Below are 22,138 nucleotides of genomic sequence, written 5' to 3' on the forward strand. Positions count from 1 at the left end.
CTCACACCACATATCATCCTCAAACATTTTATTTCCAACACATCCAACCTCCTCCGCACAACCCTATCTATAGCCCATGCCTCGCAACCATATAACATTGTTGGAACCACTATTCCTTCATTCCCATTTTTGCTCTCCGAGAATATTCTCTCCTTTTACTCATTCTTCATCGCTCCCAGAACCTTCGCCCCTTCCCTCATCCTGTGACTCACTTCCGCTTCCATGGATCCATTTGCTGCCAAATCTACTCCCATATATCTTAAACGCCTCTTTTCCTCCAATTTTTCTCCACCGAAACTTACCTCCCAATTGACTTGTCCCTCAACCCTACTGTACCTAATAACCTTGCTCTTATTCACGCTTCCTCTCAACTTTCTCCTTTCACACACTTTACCTAACTCAGTCACCAACTTTTGCAGTTTCTCTGTCGAATCAGCCACCATCACCTGACCGGAGTCCTCTGCTTCCTCCGGGCGGTAGTACTGTGTGAACCCTTCAGGGACGTCTACCTTCATGACGGGTTTTCATTCCGTGACACCCGGCACGTTGAAACAGCCTCCTTTGGGAACATCTTACCAGCCATTGTTGGTATGTCGGGTGCCAGCCCAAGCCAAGGGGGAGCGGCTGATGACCGTTCCTCCACTTGCCCATGTTGTGGGTCCACATTTACCAGCTTTCGGGGCCGTAGGTTCCATGATAGGCGGACTCATGCCAACTCCTGGTGGAAGGGGTTGGCAACCAGGCACGTCTTGTCTAAGGCAAGGTGGTCTGACGACGTAGAGCTCCTCGCTAGAGCAGAGGCGACAATGGCAGCTGGTCCCTCTATGGTTGCTGGCCAGGGCGTGAACCAGCGGTTGCAGGCTATTGCTCCTTGCCGGACGGTGGAAGCAATAAGTCCCGCGTTCCGGAGTTGATCTTGGACGCTAACCCGCTCCACGAGACCGGTGAAGGGGAGGTGGCGCCTAGTGAGTCGGATGGGAGGCGTGTCCCAGCGACAGAGGTAACACGCGGAGTGTCACCCTGAGGGAGGCAACACGTCCCGATAGGTGCGTGCGTGCTAACTCCCGTGGGGGAGGCTACACCAGTGTGGGAGAGGGGGATGCCGCTCTTGATGGAGAGTACCCCATGATCTTATCTGTCACCGACGCTTCACGGGATCCCTAACCCCAATTCATTATCTTTACTGTCGCGGAGACTGTCTTATCTGGACACATTAGGGCCTGGCCCCACAACTCCTGTGTGGGACGAGTAAGTGCTAAATGCCTCCCTTGGTCATTTGTGCCGAGGTGACAGCCTCTCTGTCGTCAGGGTGGCCACAGAACGTGCCCAAAAGTTGGTCAGCTCCTGTGGTACACCCTCTGACCGCCAAGATCGCGGTGAGGGCGGACCAAGACGAAACACCTACACGAGCAATGCACACCGGACGGAAGGGGCTCCTTCGCGCGGAAACCGTCTCCGCAGGGAACAATAGTGAGGACTGGCTCGTTACCTACCCCCAATAGGGCTACAAGAGGCCGACCCGAGATCTCCGGACTCTGTGGCACATGTCACAAGCCTGGTACGCTTGGGCATATCGCTCAGGTATGCCCACGTACCCACGGTGGAAGAGTTAAACGTCATGATAACATCAATAACTTTGTGGACGGCTGATTGAGACAGAAGGGATGCGATGTGGATTGTGAGACTCGTATCCCCATTGCAGTGTCCTTTAGGAAGCCAGACATTGCGGCTTCCAAAAGTAAAGAGACTGTCATCATCGACAGCCAAGTCTCTGAAGTTTGCTTTGCATTCTCAGCTGCACAAGAACACAAGTGCAGCTATTACGTCACCCCGGAAGTCCTACAGGGAGTACGAGATCTAACCAGTAATGACTCCGTGCGGGTCACGTTAGCCTCTCTGAACTGGCGAGGCGCATGGTGTCAGGAGAGTGCGAGTGCTCTCATGGGGTTAGCGCTTTCCTACAGGGACCTCAAGGTGTGCTCCTTGAAGGTCCTAACCTGGACTCGTTCCTTGGACAGGATGTGGTCCAAGAGCACAAGTTAAGATGGGTCATCCTGCCTGTAACATCTGGTGTCGGCCCTCGGGCTGGATTGGATGGCGTTCCCATCGTGAGTTTGTGGAGGGCGGGATCTGGTCTGTCCCCCAAGGCTGCCATGGCGAGGACCAGTTCCCGAGGGCGGTTTGACGAGGCGGGAGAAGTAGACATCTCGGCTGGATAAGCCTGCTACTCCCGTCCGTCGGGCCACGCTGGATGGTGTGCGATGATGGGGGATCCTACTGAAGTTCGATGGGTAAGGACATATCGAACCACTTGCTTCATTACTCACACGTAGTTAGTCATCTCTCTCCTCACAGTAGTTAGTTCCCTGTCACCTCATACTAACAAGTGGAAAAAATGACTGGCTATAATTTTTGAAGGAGTGTAATGTATGGAAGAGTGTGATACGCTTCACGGGTGGGAGGAATTGGTCACTGATCACTTTATGATGCAAGTGATGCACCCTTCGCCAGGTTATTACGAAGGTTAAGCACTTAGACACAAGATATAGATGAATATATTCACAATGTTCAGTATACGAAAGAGTATTACGAGGCCACTGAAGTTTATAGTTTTTCTCAGCGTTTTGTTCGGATAAGTGAATATCCCAAAATGAAAAGAGGAAATAGTTAGAATTAAGGAACCGTGAAGAGAAACTCACATGAAGAACAAAATGATTAAGAGCTGGAAGTGTATACTAAGGCTGGTGTGGACATACTGAGTGTAGACAAAGGGAAGTGAGGGGAGCAATCCTTCAGGCTGCAACCACCTGCAGTGAGAGAGAGAGAGAGAGAGAGAGAGAGAGAGAGAGAGAGAGAGAGAGAGAGTCCTCAGTGAAAGGAGGCCTACATAAGAACCCGATGTCGCTCCTCTGGAAATATGAAAGGAACTGTGTTTGGATCTGTGAGATTTTAGAGCTGTGTGCGGCAGTCATGTACATGAGTTACCAAAGGATTATTGTGTTTATACTGGCTGAACACATGACACAGGATGCTGGTGCCGGAGGCGGAAACGTGATAACAAGCATGACTCTAAGCTGGCCATCCCCTTTAACCAAGTCACTGACGCATGTGATGCCGTCCCCGCAGCCCAGACCATAACCCATTTCTAATGGTTTAATAATCGTAAGAGGAAATATGTGTATATGTCTTTTGGTGCTCGTAATGCGACTGGCTCTTTGATCAATAGAAATCCATCGTCAACACCTTACCTAGAAGTAAAACACAGGAGAGTGGTCAGAGTGGTCAGGAATATGGGTAGGGTGGGATATAATTTGCTCTAGATAGTTGAAAATAGAGAACGTGAGGGCTTCGATCCACTTACCAACCGTATGGGAGGAATTCAACCTTTCCCTATGGTGAACGTTGAAATCCCATAGGTAAGGATGTCCTTTTCCGGGTGAGAAGATGTCACGGCCTCATGGCAGGAGTTTAGATAGAGGAAGAAATATGTAAATTTGTAGAATTAGGAGAGCAATGAAAATTGTGGTAGCCGGGAGACAGACTTGAGCAAGAACACATCAATGCTTGAGGACTTAACGTCTTCGGGGATGTGCAACGAGGTGTAATGGTATAAGAATACACACAAACACTACTTTTGAAACGGAATCGTGAATGAGATTATTTCTGGATGTGAGAAAGGGGTTAGTGAGAACATCATAAGATAATCGAGTCTTAGACAGAAGTAAGATAATGGAGACAGATGGTGTTCAACAGAAAAGAGGTTACTAGAGAGACCGCGAACCTTGGTGTAGTGAATAAAAAATAGGCAGATATATCAGGTCTTGTGAGGGGCCGGAACTACTACTGTCAGAGCCCTTCCTCTCATAGGCAGTAAAGTCAGGTGGGAACACCTAGATTCTTAGCCTCCCACGATACCGGGCACTAGGGGGCCATAACTGTGTTGGACTCAATCATGAATATATCTGAAAACGTTTGTGCAGACGAGAGGTGGCAAGAGTACCTATGTTGGAGGCCTGACCTACGGTTGTACCTACAGCATCACTTCATGACACCTATACTCGATGTTTGGCGGTGTCAGGTCAGAAGTTGCTGCTGTAATTATTCCATTAAATGAATGACCAAACTTTTCACCAGATAACTCGCCTTCACGTGCCCAGCGTCAGTCCAACGGCATGGAGAGAGGTCAGAGGTTGCGACATTCAGCAGCGACGGCTCCAGCTCCATTTCATAATAGCTTCTAGAACGCCTTCGTGACCCGATTTTCCTGCCTCTTATACGCCCAAGCATCACCGCAGGACATAGGGCAGGCAGTTGGCTCGCTCTGGACAACAAGCGCACCACTATTAAGTTTCAGCGGTCTGACCAAAGCAGCGAATGGAAGTAACCTCTCCATGACCAGTCTAAAGTTCGACTCAGTCAGCTGTTCCCTGCTCTCTACGCCAGATTGTGTTTTTCCCTGTTCCCGATCATAATCGGACAGCTTGCTCGCCTCTGGATTATCAGACCCACCCAGGGTCGGGGTATACTGTCGACGCCAAATACATATCAGGCACATCTGAAGAAACAAAGGCAGGGTCGATAAACCGAGGCTCCCACGGCTGGCCGACCTCCCGCCCAGTTACGGCCGCCAACATTCACATCCTGAAAGCATATCACATGGCCTCCATCCGATCTCTCGTAGATTACTGCGTCCCACCGCTCATCGCATCTGAGGACCACACGATGCCAGCGGCATCACTAGTCTGTAGGGCCCAGACCCAATATATGCAACACCTGCTCCGTGTCGTCACAAGATATCCTCCACCCAGATAGACTAACAGTGTTCCCAGCAAGTGAAGGCTCCCAAGAGATGCATCCTCTGGTTCTAGGGGCGCGGGCCACTCCCAGCCTGATCACGTCCTCAAGTGAGGGGCGGTGGTCGGTGGTCACTGAACAGAGGAATGCACTACTGATACGTCTGTTGTGTCAATTCTAGATGAACAGTGTCTGCTGGGTTATCCAACCATCCCATCTGGTCCTTCTGTTGTCTTCTAAATCAGCGGGTAGCGGCCACCAAAGACAAAGGCCCGCGTCGCACTAGATGAATCAACAATCTTGACACACAAATGCAGGATAGCATTCAGGCAGTTGTCATACAAGTCTATCACTCCGGCACCGGAACTCTTGGCCTTGTGACCCCAAAATCAAGCTGCCCTTAGGGCGCCTCCTGCGTCAGTAGAAATTCCCTACGTGACTCGTGACGTTTCATCTTCTCGGCAGATTTCCTTATGGTGCCTCACCCCCGACGTCTCACCTTCGACAGGACTGGGTTGAGACATCGCCTCCGCCCGTCACGAGCAGCAGCTGTAACGCTGCGGCGCCTACGTCCACGCCCCCTGCACTCCTGTCAGCCCAACAGAAAGCGAGACCCTCCTCCTATGTCAGGAGCCAAGTAAAACCCTAACCTATTAAAACCCTGTTATTATTGTCGCTGTTGACGTTGTCTCCGTACGCCTCTCTTGCTCCCATGAACCTCACCGCCCCAGCAACCGAGAAGCACGGACACTAAACATCACATGACGTCCTTCATCATCCTCACTCCCACAAACATACTGACGTTTAGGTGGGGAAAAGCACTGCAGATCACCCTTCAGTCAAACCTCACCCGCCAGCAGTGCCATTATAACAGTACTACAGGTCAATTACAACTGAAATACTTACAAAATACCGGACCCAGCGAAAGCCAGAGAATGAGCGCTCACCACCACTACCACAAAGACTGAGACGCTGCGTATCATCTACCACGTCACCACCAACGGCTTCCGGACTGTTATAAACACTTGGACTTGACATTTCCAAGGCAGCAGTGGTATATATATATATATATATATATATATATATATATATATATATATATATATATATATATATATATATATAGTGATCCTTTCCAACATATATATATATATATATATATATATATATATATATATATATATATATATATATATATATATGTTGGAAAGGATCACAATTTTGCGCGTGATCAAGATATTCCTATGAGTCCACGGGGAAAATGAAACACGAAAAGTTCCCAAGTGCACTTTCGTGTAATAATCACATTATCAGGGGAGACACAAGAGAGGAATATAACAGTCAGTTGATATACATCGAAGAGACGAAGCTAGGACGCCATTTGGTAAACATGTGACTGTCCAAAACATACAACGAGCGTTCATAAACTTATCATTTTACAAATCTTATCAACAATAAAGTTATCTAATTTGTATAGACCATCACTAATATTATGATTATAATCCTTTGTGTATTTAATAATAGAAGATTCAATGATATTTCTCTTGGTAATAAAGTTAGAGTTAACAACTGAGATGGAGTTACTCCAGTCAATACAATGATCATAGTTTTTAACATGATTAAACAAGTAAGGGGAGAAATATTTGTAAATTTTCATTTGTTGGCCAAACACGAAGAACATCATCTACATACCTAAACCAAATTGCATTAGAAGGTAAGATATCCTTTAGTAATTTTGTTTCAAAAAATTCCATATAAAGATAACTTAGTACAGGTGAAAGAGGGTTACCCATTGCCATACCAAATTTTTGAGCATAATAATCTCCATTAAATTGAAATACACAGTCTTTTATACACAATTTTATCAGTTCAATGAAATTAGACTTTGAAACAGGTAATTGAATATCATCCAAGACATCAAAAAAATATTCTAAAAGGTCATCAACTGGAACTTTAGTGAAAAGTGAGGAAACATCAAAGCTAACTAGTTTGAAATCAAAATTAATATTGATATTGTTTAGCTTGTTGACTAAATCTACATTGTTCATGATATTAGAATTTGATACTTTACCCACTAAAGGGCTTAATAAGGAAACTAACCATTTTGATAAATGAAAATTTACAAATATTTCTCCCCTTACTTAACAATTTAGTACCTTCCATCAAATTTACTGTAGAAAATGAAAATAATGGTATGTTACCATTTTTAGATTGCATGATCCATAGACAAGGAAACAAGTTTAAGTTTAGCATATACAGAAAACCCACCAATGTATGCTCATATATCCATTATTACTCATCTCAACATGACAGAGTTAAATTATCATCATTTCAATGTATGTTCCTAAGGGCATTACGTATTTGCAGTCCAGAGTTTATTGATGATGTGTTTGAGAAGATATATTCTATTGGATCTAAGTTAAAGTACCCTAGATCTTTCATTGATAAATCCCTTAAGTTAGCAAAGAAATCATTTTATAGAGTTGAGCCCAAACCTCCCATTGACACCAAGAATCTTTTAGTTCTCCCTTTTGATAATAATTTCACTTTGCTTCCCATGTTGCTTAAATCCTTTAATGTAAATGTTGCCTTTAGCAACAATAATACTATAAAGAATATCTTAATCAGGAATTCACCAGAAAATTCTCTTGGTTGCATCTATAAAGTTCCTTGTGGAAACTGTGACAAATTTTATGTTGGTCAGACTGGTAAGGATCTTTCTGTTAGACTTAAGCAACATAAATATAGTATAAGAACGGGACAAGAATCAAATGCCTTGTTTGAGCATGTTAAAAACTATGATCATTGTATTGACTGGAGTAACGCCATCTCAGTTAACTCTAACTCTATTACCAAGAGAAATACCATTGATTCTTCTATTATCAAATACACAAAGAATTATAATCTTAACATTAGTGATGGTCTGTACAAATTAGATAACTTTATTGTTGATAAGATTTGTAAAATGATAAATTTATGAACGCTCGTTGTATGTTTTGGACAATCACATGTTTACCAAATGGCGTCCTAGCTTCGTCTCTTCGATGTATATCAACTGACTGTTATATTCCTCTCTTGTGTCTCCCCTGATAATGTGATTATTACACGAAAGTGCACTTGGGAACTTTTCGTGTTTCATTTTCCCCGTGGACTCGTAGGAATATAGGGGAGGGGGATAGGGGAGAAAGAATACTTCCCACGCATTCCTCACGTTTCGGAGAAGGCGACTAAAGGGGACGGGAGAGGGGGGCCAGAAACCCTCCCCTCCTTGTATTTTAACTTTCTGAAAGGGGAAACAGAAGAAGGAGTCACGCGAGGAGTGCTCATCCTCCTCGAAGGCTCAGACTGGGGTGTCTAAATGTGTGTGGATGTAACCAAGATGAGAAAAAAGGAGAGGTAGGTAGTATGTTTGAGGAAAGGAGCCTGGATGTTTTGGCTCTGAGTGAAACGAAGCTCAAGGGTAAAGGGGAAGAGTGGTTTGGGAATGTCTTGGGAGTAAAGTCAGGGGTTAGTGAGAGGACAAGAGCAAGCGAAGAAGTAGCACTACTCCTGAATCAGGAGTTGTGGGAGAATGTGATAGAGTGTAAGAAAGTAACTTCTAGATTGATATGGGTAAAACTGAAAATTGATGGAGAGAGATGGGTGATTATTGGTGCATATGCACCTGGGCATGAGAAGAAAGATCATGAGAGGCAAGTGTTTTGGGAGCAGCTGAATGAATGTGTTAGTGGCTTTGATGCACGAGACCGGGTTATAGTGATGGGTGATTTGAATGAAAAGGTGAGTAATGTGGCAGTTGAGGGAATAATTGGTATACATGGAGTGTTCAGTGTTGTAAACGGAAATGGTGAAGAGCTTGTAGATTTATGTGCTGAAAAAGGACTGGTGATTGGGAATACTTGGTTTAAAAAGCGAGATATACATAAGTATACGTATGTAAGTAGGAGAGATGGCCAGAGAGCGTTATTGGATTACGCGTTAATTGATAGACGCACGAAAGAGAGACTTTTGGATGTTAATGTGCTGAGAGGTGCAACTGAAGGGATGTCTGATCATTATCTTGTGGAGGCGAAGATGAAGATTTGTGGGGGTTTTCAGAAAAGAAGAGAGAATTTTGGGGTGAAAAGGGTGGTAAGAGTAAGTGAGCTTGGGAAGGAGACTTGTGTGAGGAAGTACCAGGAGAGACTAAGTACAGAATGGAAAAAGGTGAGAACAAAGGAGGTAAGGGGAGTGGGGGAGGAATGGGATGTATTTAGGGAAGCAGTGATGGCTTGCGCAGAAGATGCTTGTGGCATGAGAAGCGTGGGAGGTGGGTTGATTAGAAAGGGTAGTGAGTGGTGGGATGAAGAAGTAAGATTATTAGTGAAAGAGAAGAGAGAGGCATTTGGACGATTTTTGCAGGGAAAAAATGCAAATGAGTGGGAGAGGTATAAAAGAAAGAGGCAGGAGGTCAAGAGAAAGGTGCAAGAGGTGAAAAAGAGGGCAAATGAGAGTTGGGGTGAGAGAGTATCATTGAATTTCAGGGAGAATAAAAAGATGTTTTGGAAGGAGGTAAATAAAGTGCGTAAGACAAGGGAGCAAATGGGAACGTCAGTGAAGGAGGCTAATGGGGAGGTGATAACAAGTAGTAGTGATGTGAGAAAGAGATGGAGTGAGTATTTTGAAGGTTTGTTGAATGTGTTTGATGATAGAGTGGCAGATATAGGGTGTTTTGGTCGAGGTGGTGTGCAAAGTGAGAGGGTTAGGGAAGATGATTTGGTGAATAGAGAAGAGGTAGTAAAAGCTTTGTGGAAGATGAAAGCCAGCAAGGCAGCAGGTTTGGATGGTATTGCAGTGGAATTTATTAAAAAAGGGGGTGACTGTATTGTTGACTGGTTGGTAAGGTTATTTAATGTATGTATGATTCATGGTGAGGTGCCTGAGGATTGGCGGAATGCTTGCATAGTGCCATTGTACAAAGGCAAAGGGGATAAGAGTGAGTGCTCAAAGTACAGAGGTATAAGTTTGCTTAGTATTCCTGGTAAATTATATGGGAGGGTATTGATTGAGAGGGTGAAGGCATGTACAGAGCATCAGATTGGGGAAGAGCAGTGTGGTTTCAGAAGTGTCAGAGGATGTGTGGATCAGGTGTTTGCTTTGAAGAATGTATGTGAGAAATACTTAGAAAAACAAATGGATTTGTATGTAGCATTTATGGATCTGGAGAAGGCATATGATAGAGTTGATAGAGATGCTCTGTGGAAGGTATTAAGAATATATGGTGTGGGAGGCAAGTTGTTAGAAGCAGTGAAAAGTTTTTATCGAGGATGTAAGGCATGTGTACGTGTATGAAGAGAGGAAAGTGATTGGTTCTCAGTGAATGTAGGTTTGCGGCAGGGGTGTGTGATGTCTCCATAATTGTTTTATTTGTTTATGGATGGGGTTGTTAGGGAGGTGAATGCAAGAGTTTTAGAAAGAGTGGCAAGTATGCAGTCTGTTGTGGATGAGAGAGCTTGGGAAGTGAGTCAGGTGTTGTTCGCTGATGATAGAGCGCTGGTGGCTGATTCATGTAAGAAACTGCAGAAGCTGGTGATTGAGTTTGGTAAAGTGTGTGAAAGAAGAAAGTTAAGAGTAAATGTGAATAAGAGCAAGGTTATTAGGTGCAGTAGGGTTGAGGGTCAAGTCAATTGGGAGGTGAGTTTGAATGGAGAAAAACTGGAGGAAGTAAAGTGTTTTAGATATCTGGGAGTGGATCTGGCAGTGGATGGAACCATGGAAGCGGAAGTGGATCATAGGGTGGGGGAGGGGGCGAAAATTCTGGGAGCCTTGAAGAATGTGTGGAAGTCGAGAACATTATCTCAGAAAGCAAAAATGGGTATGTTTGAAGGAATAGTGGTTCCAACAATGTTGTATGGTTGCGAGGCGTGGGCTATGAATAGAGTTCTGCGCAGGAGGATGGATGTGCTGGAAATGAGATGTTTGAGGACCATGTGTAGTGTGAGGTGGTTTGATCGAGTAAGTAACGTAAGGGTAAGAGAGATGTGTGGAAATAAAAAGAGCGTGGTTGAGAGAGCAGAAGAGGGTGTTTTGAGATGGTTTGGGCACATGGAGAGAATGAGTGAGGAAAGATTGACCAAGAGGATATATGTGTCGGAGGTGGAGGGAACGAGGAGAAGTGGGTGACCAAATTGGAGGTGGAAAGATGGAGTGAAAAAGATTTTGTGTGATCGGGGCCTGAACATGCAGGAGGATGAAAGGAGGGCAAGGAATAGAGTGAATTGGATGGATGTGGTATACCGGGATTGACGTGCTGTTAGTGGGTTGAATCAGGGCATGTGAAGCGTCTGGGGTAAACCATGGAAAGCTGTGTAGGTATGTATATTTGCGTGTGTGGACGTATGTATATACATGTGTATGGGGGTGGGTTGGGCCATTTCTTTCGTCTGTTTCCTTGCGCTACCTCGCAAACGCGGGAGACAGCGACAAAGCAAAAAAAAATACATATATATATATATATATATATATATATATATATATATATATATATATATATATATATATATATATATATATGTATATGTATACATATATATGTATATGTATATATATATATATATATATATATATATATATATATATATATATATATATATATATATATATATATATATATATATATGTATTTGTTTATTATACTTAGTCGCTGTATCCCGCGTTAGAAAGGTAGCGCAAGGAAACAGACGAAAGAATGGCCCAACCCACAATAATACACATGGATATACATAAACACTCACACACACACATATACATACCTACACATTTCAACGTATACATACATATAAGTACACAGACATATACACATATACATATTCATACTTGCTACCTTATCTTTTCCCGTTGCCACCCCACCACACATGAAAAACAGCACCCCTCCATCCCCCCCAACCCCCACGCGCGCGCGAGGTAGCGCTAGGAAAAGACAACAAAGGCCACATTCGTTCACACTAAGTTAACAGCTGTCATGTATAATGCACCGAAACCACAGCTCCCTTTCCATATCCATGGTTTACCCTGGACGCTTCACACCCTAGTTCAATCCATTGACAGCACGTCCACCCCGGTATACCACATCGTTCCAATGCACTCTCTTCCTTGCACGCCTTTCACCCTCCTGTGTGTTCAGGGTCCGATCGCTCAAAATCTTTTTCAATCCATCCTTCCACCTTCAATTTGGTCTCCCACTTCTACTCGTTCCCTCCACCTCTGACACATATATCCTCTTTGTCAATTTTTCCTCACTCATTCTCTCCCTGTGACCAAACCATTTCAATGCACCCTCTTCTGCTCTCTCAACCACACTCTTTTTATTACCACACATCTCCCTTACCCTTTCATTACTTACTCGATCAAACCACCTCACACCACATATTGTCCTCAAACATTTCATTTCTAATACATTCACCCTCCTCCGCACAACCCTATCGATAGCCCATGCCTCGCAACCATATAACATTGTTGGAACTACTATTCCTTCAAACATACCCATTTTTGCTTTCCGAGATAACGTTCTCGCTCCCAGAACCTTCGCCCCTTCCTCCACCCTGTGACTTACTTCCGCTTCCATGGTTCCATCCGCTGCTAAATCCACTCCCAGATATCTAAACACTTTACTTCCTCCAGTTTTTCTCCATTCAAACTTACATCCCAATTAACTTGTCCCTCAACCACACAGAACCTAATTCCCTTGCTCATATTCACATTTACTCACAGCTATTTTTTCTTTCACACACTTTACCAAACTCAGTCACCAACTTCTGCAATTTTTCAACCGAATCAGCCACCAGTGCTGTATCATCAGCAAACAACAGCTGACTCACTTCCCAAGCCCTCTCATCCACAACAGACCGCATACTTGCCCCTCTATCCAAAACTCTTGCATTCACCTCCCTAACAACCTCATCCATAAACAAATTAAACAACCATGGAGACATCACGCATCCCTGCCGCAAACCGACATTCACTGGGAGCCAATCGCTTTCCACTCTTCCTTCTACAAGTACACATGCCTTACATCCTTGGTAAGAAATTTTCTGCTTCTAGTAACTTACCTCCCACACCACAAAACATCTTTATCAACCCTATCATATGCCTTCTCCAGATCCATAAATGCTACATACAAATCCATCTGTTTTTCTAAGTATTTCTCACATACATTCTTCAAAGCAAACACCTGATCCACACATCTTCTACCACTTCTAAAACCGCACTGCTCTTCCCCAATTTGACGTTCTGTAAATGCCTTTACCCCCTCAATCAATACCCTCCCATATAAATTACCAGGAATACTCAACAAACATATACCTCTATAACATATGCTTTTGTTCAGTGGCACTATGCATGCATTCCGCCTATCCTCAGGCACTTCACCACGAACCATACATACACTGAATATCCTTACCAACCAATCAACAACACGGTCATCCCCTTTTTTTATATAAATTCCACTGCCATATCATCCAAACCCGCCGACTTACCGGCTTTCATCTTCCGCAAAGCTTTCACTACCTCTTCGCTGTTTACCGAACCATTCTCCCTGACCCTGACCAAAAAACTCACTCCTCCTTCTCACTTCACCACTGCTTGCTATTACCTCTCCATTAGCCCCCTTCACCGATGTTCCCATTTGTTCTCTTGTCTTATGCAATTTATCTACCTCCTTCCAAAACATCTCTTTATTCTCCCTAAAGTTTAATGATACTCTCTCTCCCCAACTCTCATTTGCCCTGTTTTCGCCTCTTGCACCTTTCTTTTGACCTCCTGCCTCTTTCTATTATACATCTCATTTGCACTACTTCCCGGCAAAGATCGCCCAAACGTCTCTCTCTTCCCTTTCACTAACAATCTTACCTCTTCGTCCCACTACTCACTACTCTTACTAATCTGCCCACCTCCCACGCTTCTCATGCCACATAAATATATATATGTATTCTTTTTTATTTTGCTTTGTTGCTGTCTCCCGCGTTAGCGAGGTAGCGCAAGGAAACAGACGAAAGAATGGCCCAACCCACCCACATACACATATATGTACATACACGTTCACACACGCAAATATACATACCTATACATCTCAACGTATAAATATATATACACACACAGACATATACATATATACACATGTACATAGTTCATACTACCTGCCTTTATTCATTCCCATCGCCACCCTGCCACACATGAAATAACAACGCCCTCCCCCCTCATGTGTGCGAGGTAGCGCTAGGAAAAGACAACAAAGGCCCCATTTGTTCACACTCAGTCTCTAGCTGTCATGTAATAATGCACCGAAACCACAGCTCCCTTTCCACATCCAGGCCCCACAGAACTTTCCATGGTTTACCCCAGACGCTTCACATGCCCTGGTTCAATCCATTGACAGCACGTCGACCCCGGTATATCACATCGTTCCAATTCTTTCTATTCCTTGCACGCCTTTCGCCCTCCTGCATGTTCAGTCCCCGATCACTCAAAATCTTTTTCACTCCATCTTTCCACCTCCAATTTGGTCTCCCACTTCTCCTCGTTCCCTCCACCTCCGACACATATATCCTCTTGGTCAATCTTTCCTCACTCATTCTCTTCATTTGCCCAAACCATTTCAAAACACCCTCTTCTGCTCTCTCAACCACGCTCTTTTTATTTCCACACATCTCTCTTACCCTTACGTTACTTACTCGATCAAACCACCTTACACCACACATTGTCCTCAAACATCTCATTTCCAGCACATCCACCCTCCTGCGCACAACTCTATCCATAGCCCACGCCTCGCAACCATACAACATTGTTGGAACCACTATTCCTTCAAACATACCCATTTTTGCTTTCCGAGATAATGTTCTCGACTTCCACACATTCTTCAAGGCTCCCAGAATTTTAGCCCCCTTCCCCACCCTATGATTCACTTCCGCTTCCATGGTTCCATCCGCTGACAGATCCACTCCCATATATCTAAAACACTTTACTTCCTCCAGTTTTTCTCCTTTCAAACTTACCTCCAAGTTGACTTGACCCTCAACCCTACTGTACCAAATAACCTTGCTCTTATTCACATTTACTCTTAACTTTCTTCTTTCACACACTTTACCAAACTCAGTCACCAGCTTCTGCAGTTTCTCACATGAATCAGCCACCAGCGCTGTATCATCAGCAAACAACAACTGACTCACTTCCCAAGCTCTCTCATCCACAACAGACTTCATACTTGCCCCTCTTTCCAAAACTCTTGCATTCACCTCCCTAACAATCCCATCCATAAACAAATTAAACAGACACATATATATATATATATATATATATATATATATATATATATATATATATATATATATATATATATATATATATATATATATATATATGGGAGGGTATTGATTGAGAGGGTGAAGGCATGGACAGAGCATCAGATTGGGGAAGAGCAGTGTGGTTTCAGAAGTGGTAGAGGATGTGTGGATCAGGTGTTTGCTTTGAAGAATGTATGTGAGAAATACTTAGAAAAACAAATGGATTTGTATGTAGCATTTATGGATCTGGAGAAGGCATATGATAGAGTTGATAGAGATGCTCTGTGGAAGGTATTAAGAATATATGGTGTGGGAGGCAAGTTGTTAGAAGCAGTGAAAAGTTTTTATCGAGGATGTAAGGCATGTGTACGTGTAGGAAGAGAGGAAAGTGATTGGTTCTCAGTGAATGTAGGTTTGCGGCAGGGGTGTGTGATGTCTCCATGGTTGTTTAATTTGTTTTTGGATGGGGTTGTTAGGGAGGTGAATGGAAGAGTTTTGGAAAGAGGGGCAAGTATGAAGTCTGTTGGGGATGAGAGAGCTTGGGAAGTGAGTCAGTTGTTGTTCGCTGATGATACAGCGCTGGTGGCTGATTCGGGCGAGAAACTGCAGAAGCTGGTGACTAAGTTTGGTAAAGTGTGTGAAAGAAGAAAGTTAAGAGTAAATGTGAATAAGAGCAAGGTAATTAGGTACAGTAGGGTTGAGGGTCAAGTCAATTGGGAGGTAAGTTTGAATGGAGAAAGACTGGAGGAAGTAAAGTGTTTTAGATATCTGGGAGTGGATCTGGCAGCGGATGGAACCATGGAAGCGGAAGTGGATCATAGGGTGGGGGAGGGGGCGAAAATCCTGGGAGCCTTGAAAAATGTGTGGAAGTCGAGAGCATTATCTCGGAAAGCAAAAATGGGTATGTTTGAAGGAATAGTGGTTCCAACAATGTTGTATGGTTGCGAGGCGTGGGCTATGGATAGAGTTCTGCGCAGGAGGATGGATGTGCTGGAAATGAGGTGTTTGAGGACAATGTGTGGTGTGAGTTGGTTTGATCGAGTAAGTAACGTAAGGATAAGAGAGATATGTGGAAATAAAAAGAGCGTGGTTGAGAGAGCAGAAGAGGGTGTTTTGAAATGGTTTGGGCACATGGAGAGAATGAGTGAGGAAAGATTGACCAAGAGGATATATGTGTCGGAGGTGGAGGGAACGAGGAGAAGTGGGAGACCAAATTGGAGGTGGAAAGATGGAGTGAAAAAGATTTTGTGTGATCGGGGCCTGAACATGCAGGAGGGTGAAAGGAGGGCAAGGAATAGAGTGAATTGGATCGATGTGGTATACCGGGGTTGACGTGCTGTCAGTGGATTGAATCAGGGCATGTGAAGCGTCTGGGGTAAACCATGGAAAGTTGTGTAGGTATGTATATTTGCGTGTGTGGACGTATGTATATACATGTGTATGGGGGTGGGTTGGGCCATTTCTTTCGTCTGTTACCTTGCGCTACCTCGCAAACGCGGGAGACAGCGACAAAGCAAAAAAAAAAAAAGAAAAAAAAAAAAAAATATATATATATATATATATATATATATATATATATATATATATATATATATATATATATATATATATATATATATATATATATATATATATATATATATATATATATATATAAAGAATATTTCGCACGGACTCCTCACGTATCGTAGAAGGCGGCTAAAGGGGACGAGAGCGGAGGGCTGGAAACCCTCCCCTCCTTGTATTTTAACTTTCTAAAAGGGGAAAAAGAAGAAGGAGTCACGCGGGGAGTGCTCATCCTCCTCGAAAGCTCAGACTGGGGTGTCTAAATGTGTGTGGATGTAACCAAGATGAGAAAAAAAGGACAGATAGGTAGTATGTTGGAGGAAAGGAACATGGATGTTTTGGCTCTGAGTGAAACGAAGCTCAAGGGTAAAGGGGAAGAGTGGTTTGGGAATGTCTTGGGAGTAAAGTCAGGGGTTAGTGAGAGGACAAGAGCAAGGGAAGGAGTAGCGTGGGAGGTGGGTTGATTAAAAAGGGTAGTGAGTGCTGGGATGATGAGGTAAGATTGTTGGTGAAAGAGAAGAGACAGGCAATTGGACGATTTTTACAAGGAAAATATGCAAATGAGTGGGAGATGTATAAAAGAAAGAGGCAGGAGGTCAGAGAAAGGTGCAAGAGGTGAAAAAGAGGGCAAATTAGAGTTGGGGTCAGAGAGTATCATTAAATTCTAGGGAGAATAAAAAGATGTTTTGGAATGAGGTAAAAAAAGTGCGTAACACAAGGGAGCAAATGGGAACATCAGTGAAGGGGGCTAATGGGGAGGTGATAACAAGTAGTGGCGATGTGAGAAGGAGACGGAGTGAGTATTTCGAAGGTTTGTTGAATGTGTTTAATGATAGAGTGGCAGATATAGGGTGTTTTGGTCGAGGTGGTGTGCAAAGTGAGAGGGTTAGGGAAAACGATTTGGTAAACAGAGAAGAGGTAGTAAAAGCTTTGCGGAAGATGAAAGCCGGCAAGGCAGCAGGTTTGGATGGTATTGCAGTGGAATTTATTAAAAAAGGGGGTGACTGTATTGTTGACTGGATGGTAAGGTTATTTAATGTAAGTATGATTCATGGTGAGGTGCCTGAGGATCGGCGTAATGCTTCCATTGTGCCATTGTACAAAGGCAAACGGGATAAGAGTGAGTACTCAAATTACAGAGGTATAAGTTTGTTGAGTATTCCTGGTAAATTATATGGGAGGGTATTGATTGAAAGGGTGAAAGCATGTACAGAGCATCAGATTGGGGAAGAGCAGTGTGGTTTCAGAAGTGGTAGAGGATGTGTGGATCAGGTGTTTGCTTTGAAGAATGTATGTGAGAAATACTTAGAAAAGCAAATGGATTTGTATGTAGCATTTATGGATCTGGAAAAGGCATATGACAGAGTTGATAGAGATGCTCTATGGAAGGTATTAAGAATATATAGTGTAGGAGGTAAGTTGTTAGAAGCAGTGAAAAGTTTTTATCGAGGATGTAAGGCATGTGTACGTGTATGAAGAGAGGAAAGTGATTGGTTCTCAGTGAATGTAGGTTTGCGGCAGGGGTGTGTGATGTCTCCATGGTTGTTTAATTTGTTTATGGATGGGGTTGTTAGGGAGGTGAATGCAAGAGTTTTGGATAGAGGGGCAAGTATGCAGTCTGTTGTGGATGAGAGAGCTTGGGAAGTGAGTCAGCTACTGTAAACTGATGATACAGCGCTGGTGGCTGATTCGGGCGAGAAACTGCAGAAGCTGGTGACTGAGTTTGGTAAAGTGTGTGAAAGAAGAAAGTTAAGAGTAAATGTGAATAAGAGCAAGGTTATTAGGTACAGTAGGGTTGAGGGTCAAGTCAATTGGGAGGTAAGTTTGAATGGAGAAAAACTGGAGGAAGTAAAGTGTTTTAGTTATCTGGGAGTGGATCTGTCAGCGGATGGAACCATGGAAGCGGAAGTGAATCATAGGATGGGGGAGAAGGCAAAAATTCTGGGAGCCTTAAAGAATATTTGGAAGTCGAGAACATTATCTCGGAAAGCAAAAATGGGTATGTTTGAAGGAATTGTGGTCCCAACAATGATGTAGGGCTGCGAGGCGTGGGCTATGGATAGAGTTGTGCGCAGGAGGTTGGATGTGCTGGAAATGAGATGTTTGAGGACAATATGTGGTGTGAGGTGGTTTGATCGAGTAAGTAATAATAGGGTAAGAGAGATGTGTGGAAATGAAAAGAGTGTGGTTGAGAGAGCAAAAGAAGGTGTTTTGAAATGGTTTGGTCACAGGGAGAGAATGAGTGAGGAAAAATTGACCAAGAGGATATATATGTCAGAGTTGGAGGGAACGAGGAGAAGTGGGAGACCAAATTGGAGGTGGAAAGATGGAGTGGAAAAGATTTTGAGTGATCGGGGCCTGAACATGGAGGAAGGTGAAAGGCGTGCAAGGAATAGAGTGAATTGGAACGATGTGGTATACCGGGGTCGACGTGCTGTCAATGGATTGAACCAGGGCATGTGAAGTGTCTGGAGTAAACCATTGAAAGTTCTGTGGGGCCTGGATGTGGAAAGGGAGCTGTGGTTTCGGTGCATTATTACATGACAGTTAGAGACTGAGTGTGAACGAATGGGGCCTTTGTTGTCTTTCCTAGCGCTACCTCGCACACATGAGGGGGGAGGGGGTTGTTATTCCATGTGTGGCGAGGTAGCGATGGGAATGAATAAAGGCAGACAGTATGAATTATGTACATGTGTATATATGTATATGTCTGTGTGTGTATATATATTTGTACATTGAGATGTATAGGTATGTATATTTGCGTGTGTGGACGTGTGTGTATATACACGTGTATGTGGGTGGGTTGGGCCATTCTTTCGTCTGTTTCCTTGTGCTACCTCGCTGACGCGGGAGACAGCGGAAAAAAAAAAGATAGTAATATATATATATATATATATATATATATATATATATATATATATATATATATATATATATATATATATATATATATATATATATATACATATATATATATGTATACAGTCACCCTCTTTTTTGATCAATTCCACTGCAATATCATTCAAACCCGCTGCCTTCCCGGCTTTCATCTTCCGCAAAGCTTTTACTAACTCATCTCTGTTTACCAACTCATTTTCCCTAACCCTCTCACTTTGCACACCACCTCGACCAAAACACCCTATATCTACCACTCTATCAACAAACACATTAAACAAACCTTCAAAATACTCACTCCATCTCCTTCTCACATCACCACAACTTGTTATCACCTTCCCATTAGCCCCCTTCACTGAAGTTCCCATTTGTTTCCATTTAACTTTCTAAACGGGGAAACAGAAGAAGGAGTCACGCTGGGAGTGCTCATCCTCCTCGAAGGCTCAGATTGGGGTGTCTAAATGTGTGTGCATGTAACCAAGATGAGAAAAAAGGAGAGATAGGTAGTATGTTTGAGGAAAGGAAGAGTGGTTTGGGAATGTCAGGGGTTAGTGAGAGGATGAGAGCAAGGGAAGGAGTAGCACTACTCCTGAACAGGAGTGGTTGGGAGTATGTGATAGAGCGTAAGAAAATAAACTCTAGATTGAGATGGGTAAAACTGAAAGTGGATGGAAAGAGATGGGTGATTATTGGTGCATATGCACCTGGGCATGAGAAGAAAGATCATGAGAGGCAAGTGTTTTGGGAGCAGCTGAGTGAGTGTGTTAGTAGTTTTGATGCACGAGACCGGGTTATTGTAATGGGTGATTTGAATGCAAAGGTGAGTAATGTGGCAGTTGAGGGAATAGTTGGTGTACATGGGGTGTTCAGTGTTGTAAATGGAAATGGTGAAGAGCTTATAGATTTCTGTGCTGAAAAAGGACTGGTGATTGGGAATACCTGGTTTAAAAAGAGAGATATACATAAGTATACGTATGTAAGTAGGAGACATGGTCAGAGAGCGTTACTGGATTACGTGTTAATTGAAAGGCGCGCGAAAGAGAGACTTTTGGATGTTAATGTGCTGAGAGATGCAACTGGAGGGATGTCTGATAATTATCTTGTTCATGCGAAGGTGAAGATTTCTAGGGGTTTTGAGAAAAGAAGAGAGAATGATGGGGTGAAGAGAGTGGTGAGAGTAAGTGAGCTTGGGAAGGAGACTTGTGTGAGGAAGTACCAGGAGAGACAGTACAGAATGGAAAAAGGTGAAAACAAAGGAGGTAAGGGGAGTGGGGTAGGAATTGGATGTATTTAGGGAAGCAGTGATGGCTTATGCAAAAGATGCTTGTGGCATGAGAAGCGTGGGAGGTGGGAATATTAGAAAGGGTAGTGAGTGGTGGGATGAAGAAGTAAGATTATTATTGAAAGAGAAGAGAGAGGCATTTGGACGATTTTTGCAGGGAAATAACGCAAATGAGTGGGAGATGTATAAAAGAAAGAGGCAGGAGGTCAAGAGAAAGGTGCAAGAGGCGAAAGAGAGGCCATATGAGAGTTGGGGTACGAGAGTATCATTAAATTTTAGGGAGAATAAAAAGATGTTTTGGAAGGAAGTAAATAAAGTGCGTAAGACTAGGGAACTAATGGAAACATCAGTGAAGGTGGCTCATGGGAAGGTGATAAAAAGTAGTGGTGATGTGAGAAGGAGATGGAGTGAGTATTCTGAAGGTTTGTTGAATGTGTTTGTTGATAGAGTGGCAGATATAGGGTGTTTTGGTCGAAGTGTGCAAAGTGAGAGGGTTAGAGAAAATGATTTGGTAAACAGAGAAGAGTTAGTAAAAGCTTTGCGGAGATGAAAGCCGGCAAGGCAGCGGGTTTGAATGGTATTGCAGCGGAATTTATCAAAAACGGGGGTGACTGTATTGTTGACTGGTTGGTAAGGTTATTTAATGTATGCATGAATCATGGTGAGGTGCCTCAGGACTGACGGAATATTTGCACACTGCCATTGTACAAAGGCAAAGGGGGTAACAGTGAGTGCTCAGATTACAGAGGTATAAGTTTGTTGAGTATTCCTGGGAAATTATATGGGAGGGTATTGATTGAGAGGGTGAAGGCACGTACAGAGCATCGGGTTGCAGAAGAGCAGAGTGGTTTCAGAAGTGGTAGAGGATGTGTAGATCAGGCGTTTGCTTTGAAGAATGTATGTGAGAAATACTTAGAAAAGCAAGTGGATTTGTATGTAGCATTATGGATCTGGAAAAGGTATATGACAGAGTTGATAGAGATGCTCTATGGAAGGTATTAAGAATATATGGTGTAGGAGGTAAGTTGTAAGAAGCAGTTAAAAGATTTTATAGAGGATGTAAGGCATGTGTACGTGTAGGAAGAGAAGAAAGTGATTGGTTCTCAGTGAATGTTGGTTTGCGGCAGGGGTGCGTGATGTCTCCATGGTTGTTTCATTTGTTTATGGATGGGGTTGTTAGGGAGGGGAATGCAAGAGTTTTGGAAAGAGGGGCAAGTATGCAGTCTGTTGTGGATAAGAGAGCTTGGCAAGTGAGTCAGTTGTTCGCTGATGATACAGCGCTGGT

The 22,138-nt window shown here is 43.4% G+C and overlaps 1 protein-coding gene across 3 annotated transcripts in view; it reads right to left on the reverse strand.

The window, feature by feature from the left end:
- LOC139754889 (uncharacterized) overlaps positions 1–22,138 on the reverse strand; it is a 131,005-nt gene that overhangs the window by 35,875 nt on the left and 72,992 nt on the right. Inside the window, exon 1 of one of the 3 annotated variants that reach the window (XM_071672714.1) lies at positions 577–2,281. The exons of 1 other annotated variant lie outside the window; for it this stretch is intronic. In XM_071672714.1, the coding sequence (XP_071528815.1) occupies positions 577–710 (134 nt within the window). In that variant the 5' untranslated portion in view covers positions 711–2,281. Of the gene's footprint in view, positions 1–576; positions 2,282–5,700; positions 5,838–22,138 lie in introns of those variants that run through there. One more of the 3 variants, XM_071672715.1, reaches the window with a different exon arrangement.

Source organism: Panulirus ornatus, chromosome 18 (genome assembly GCF_036320965.1).
Source record: "Panulirus ornatus isolate Po-2019 chromosome 18, ASM3632096v1, whole genome shotgun sequence".
Classification (NCBI taxonomy): Eukaryota; Metazoa; Arthropoda; class Malacostraca; order Decapoda; family Palinuridae; genus Panulirus; species Panulirus ornatus.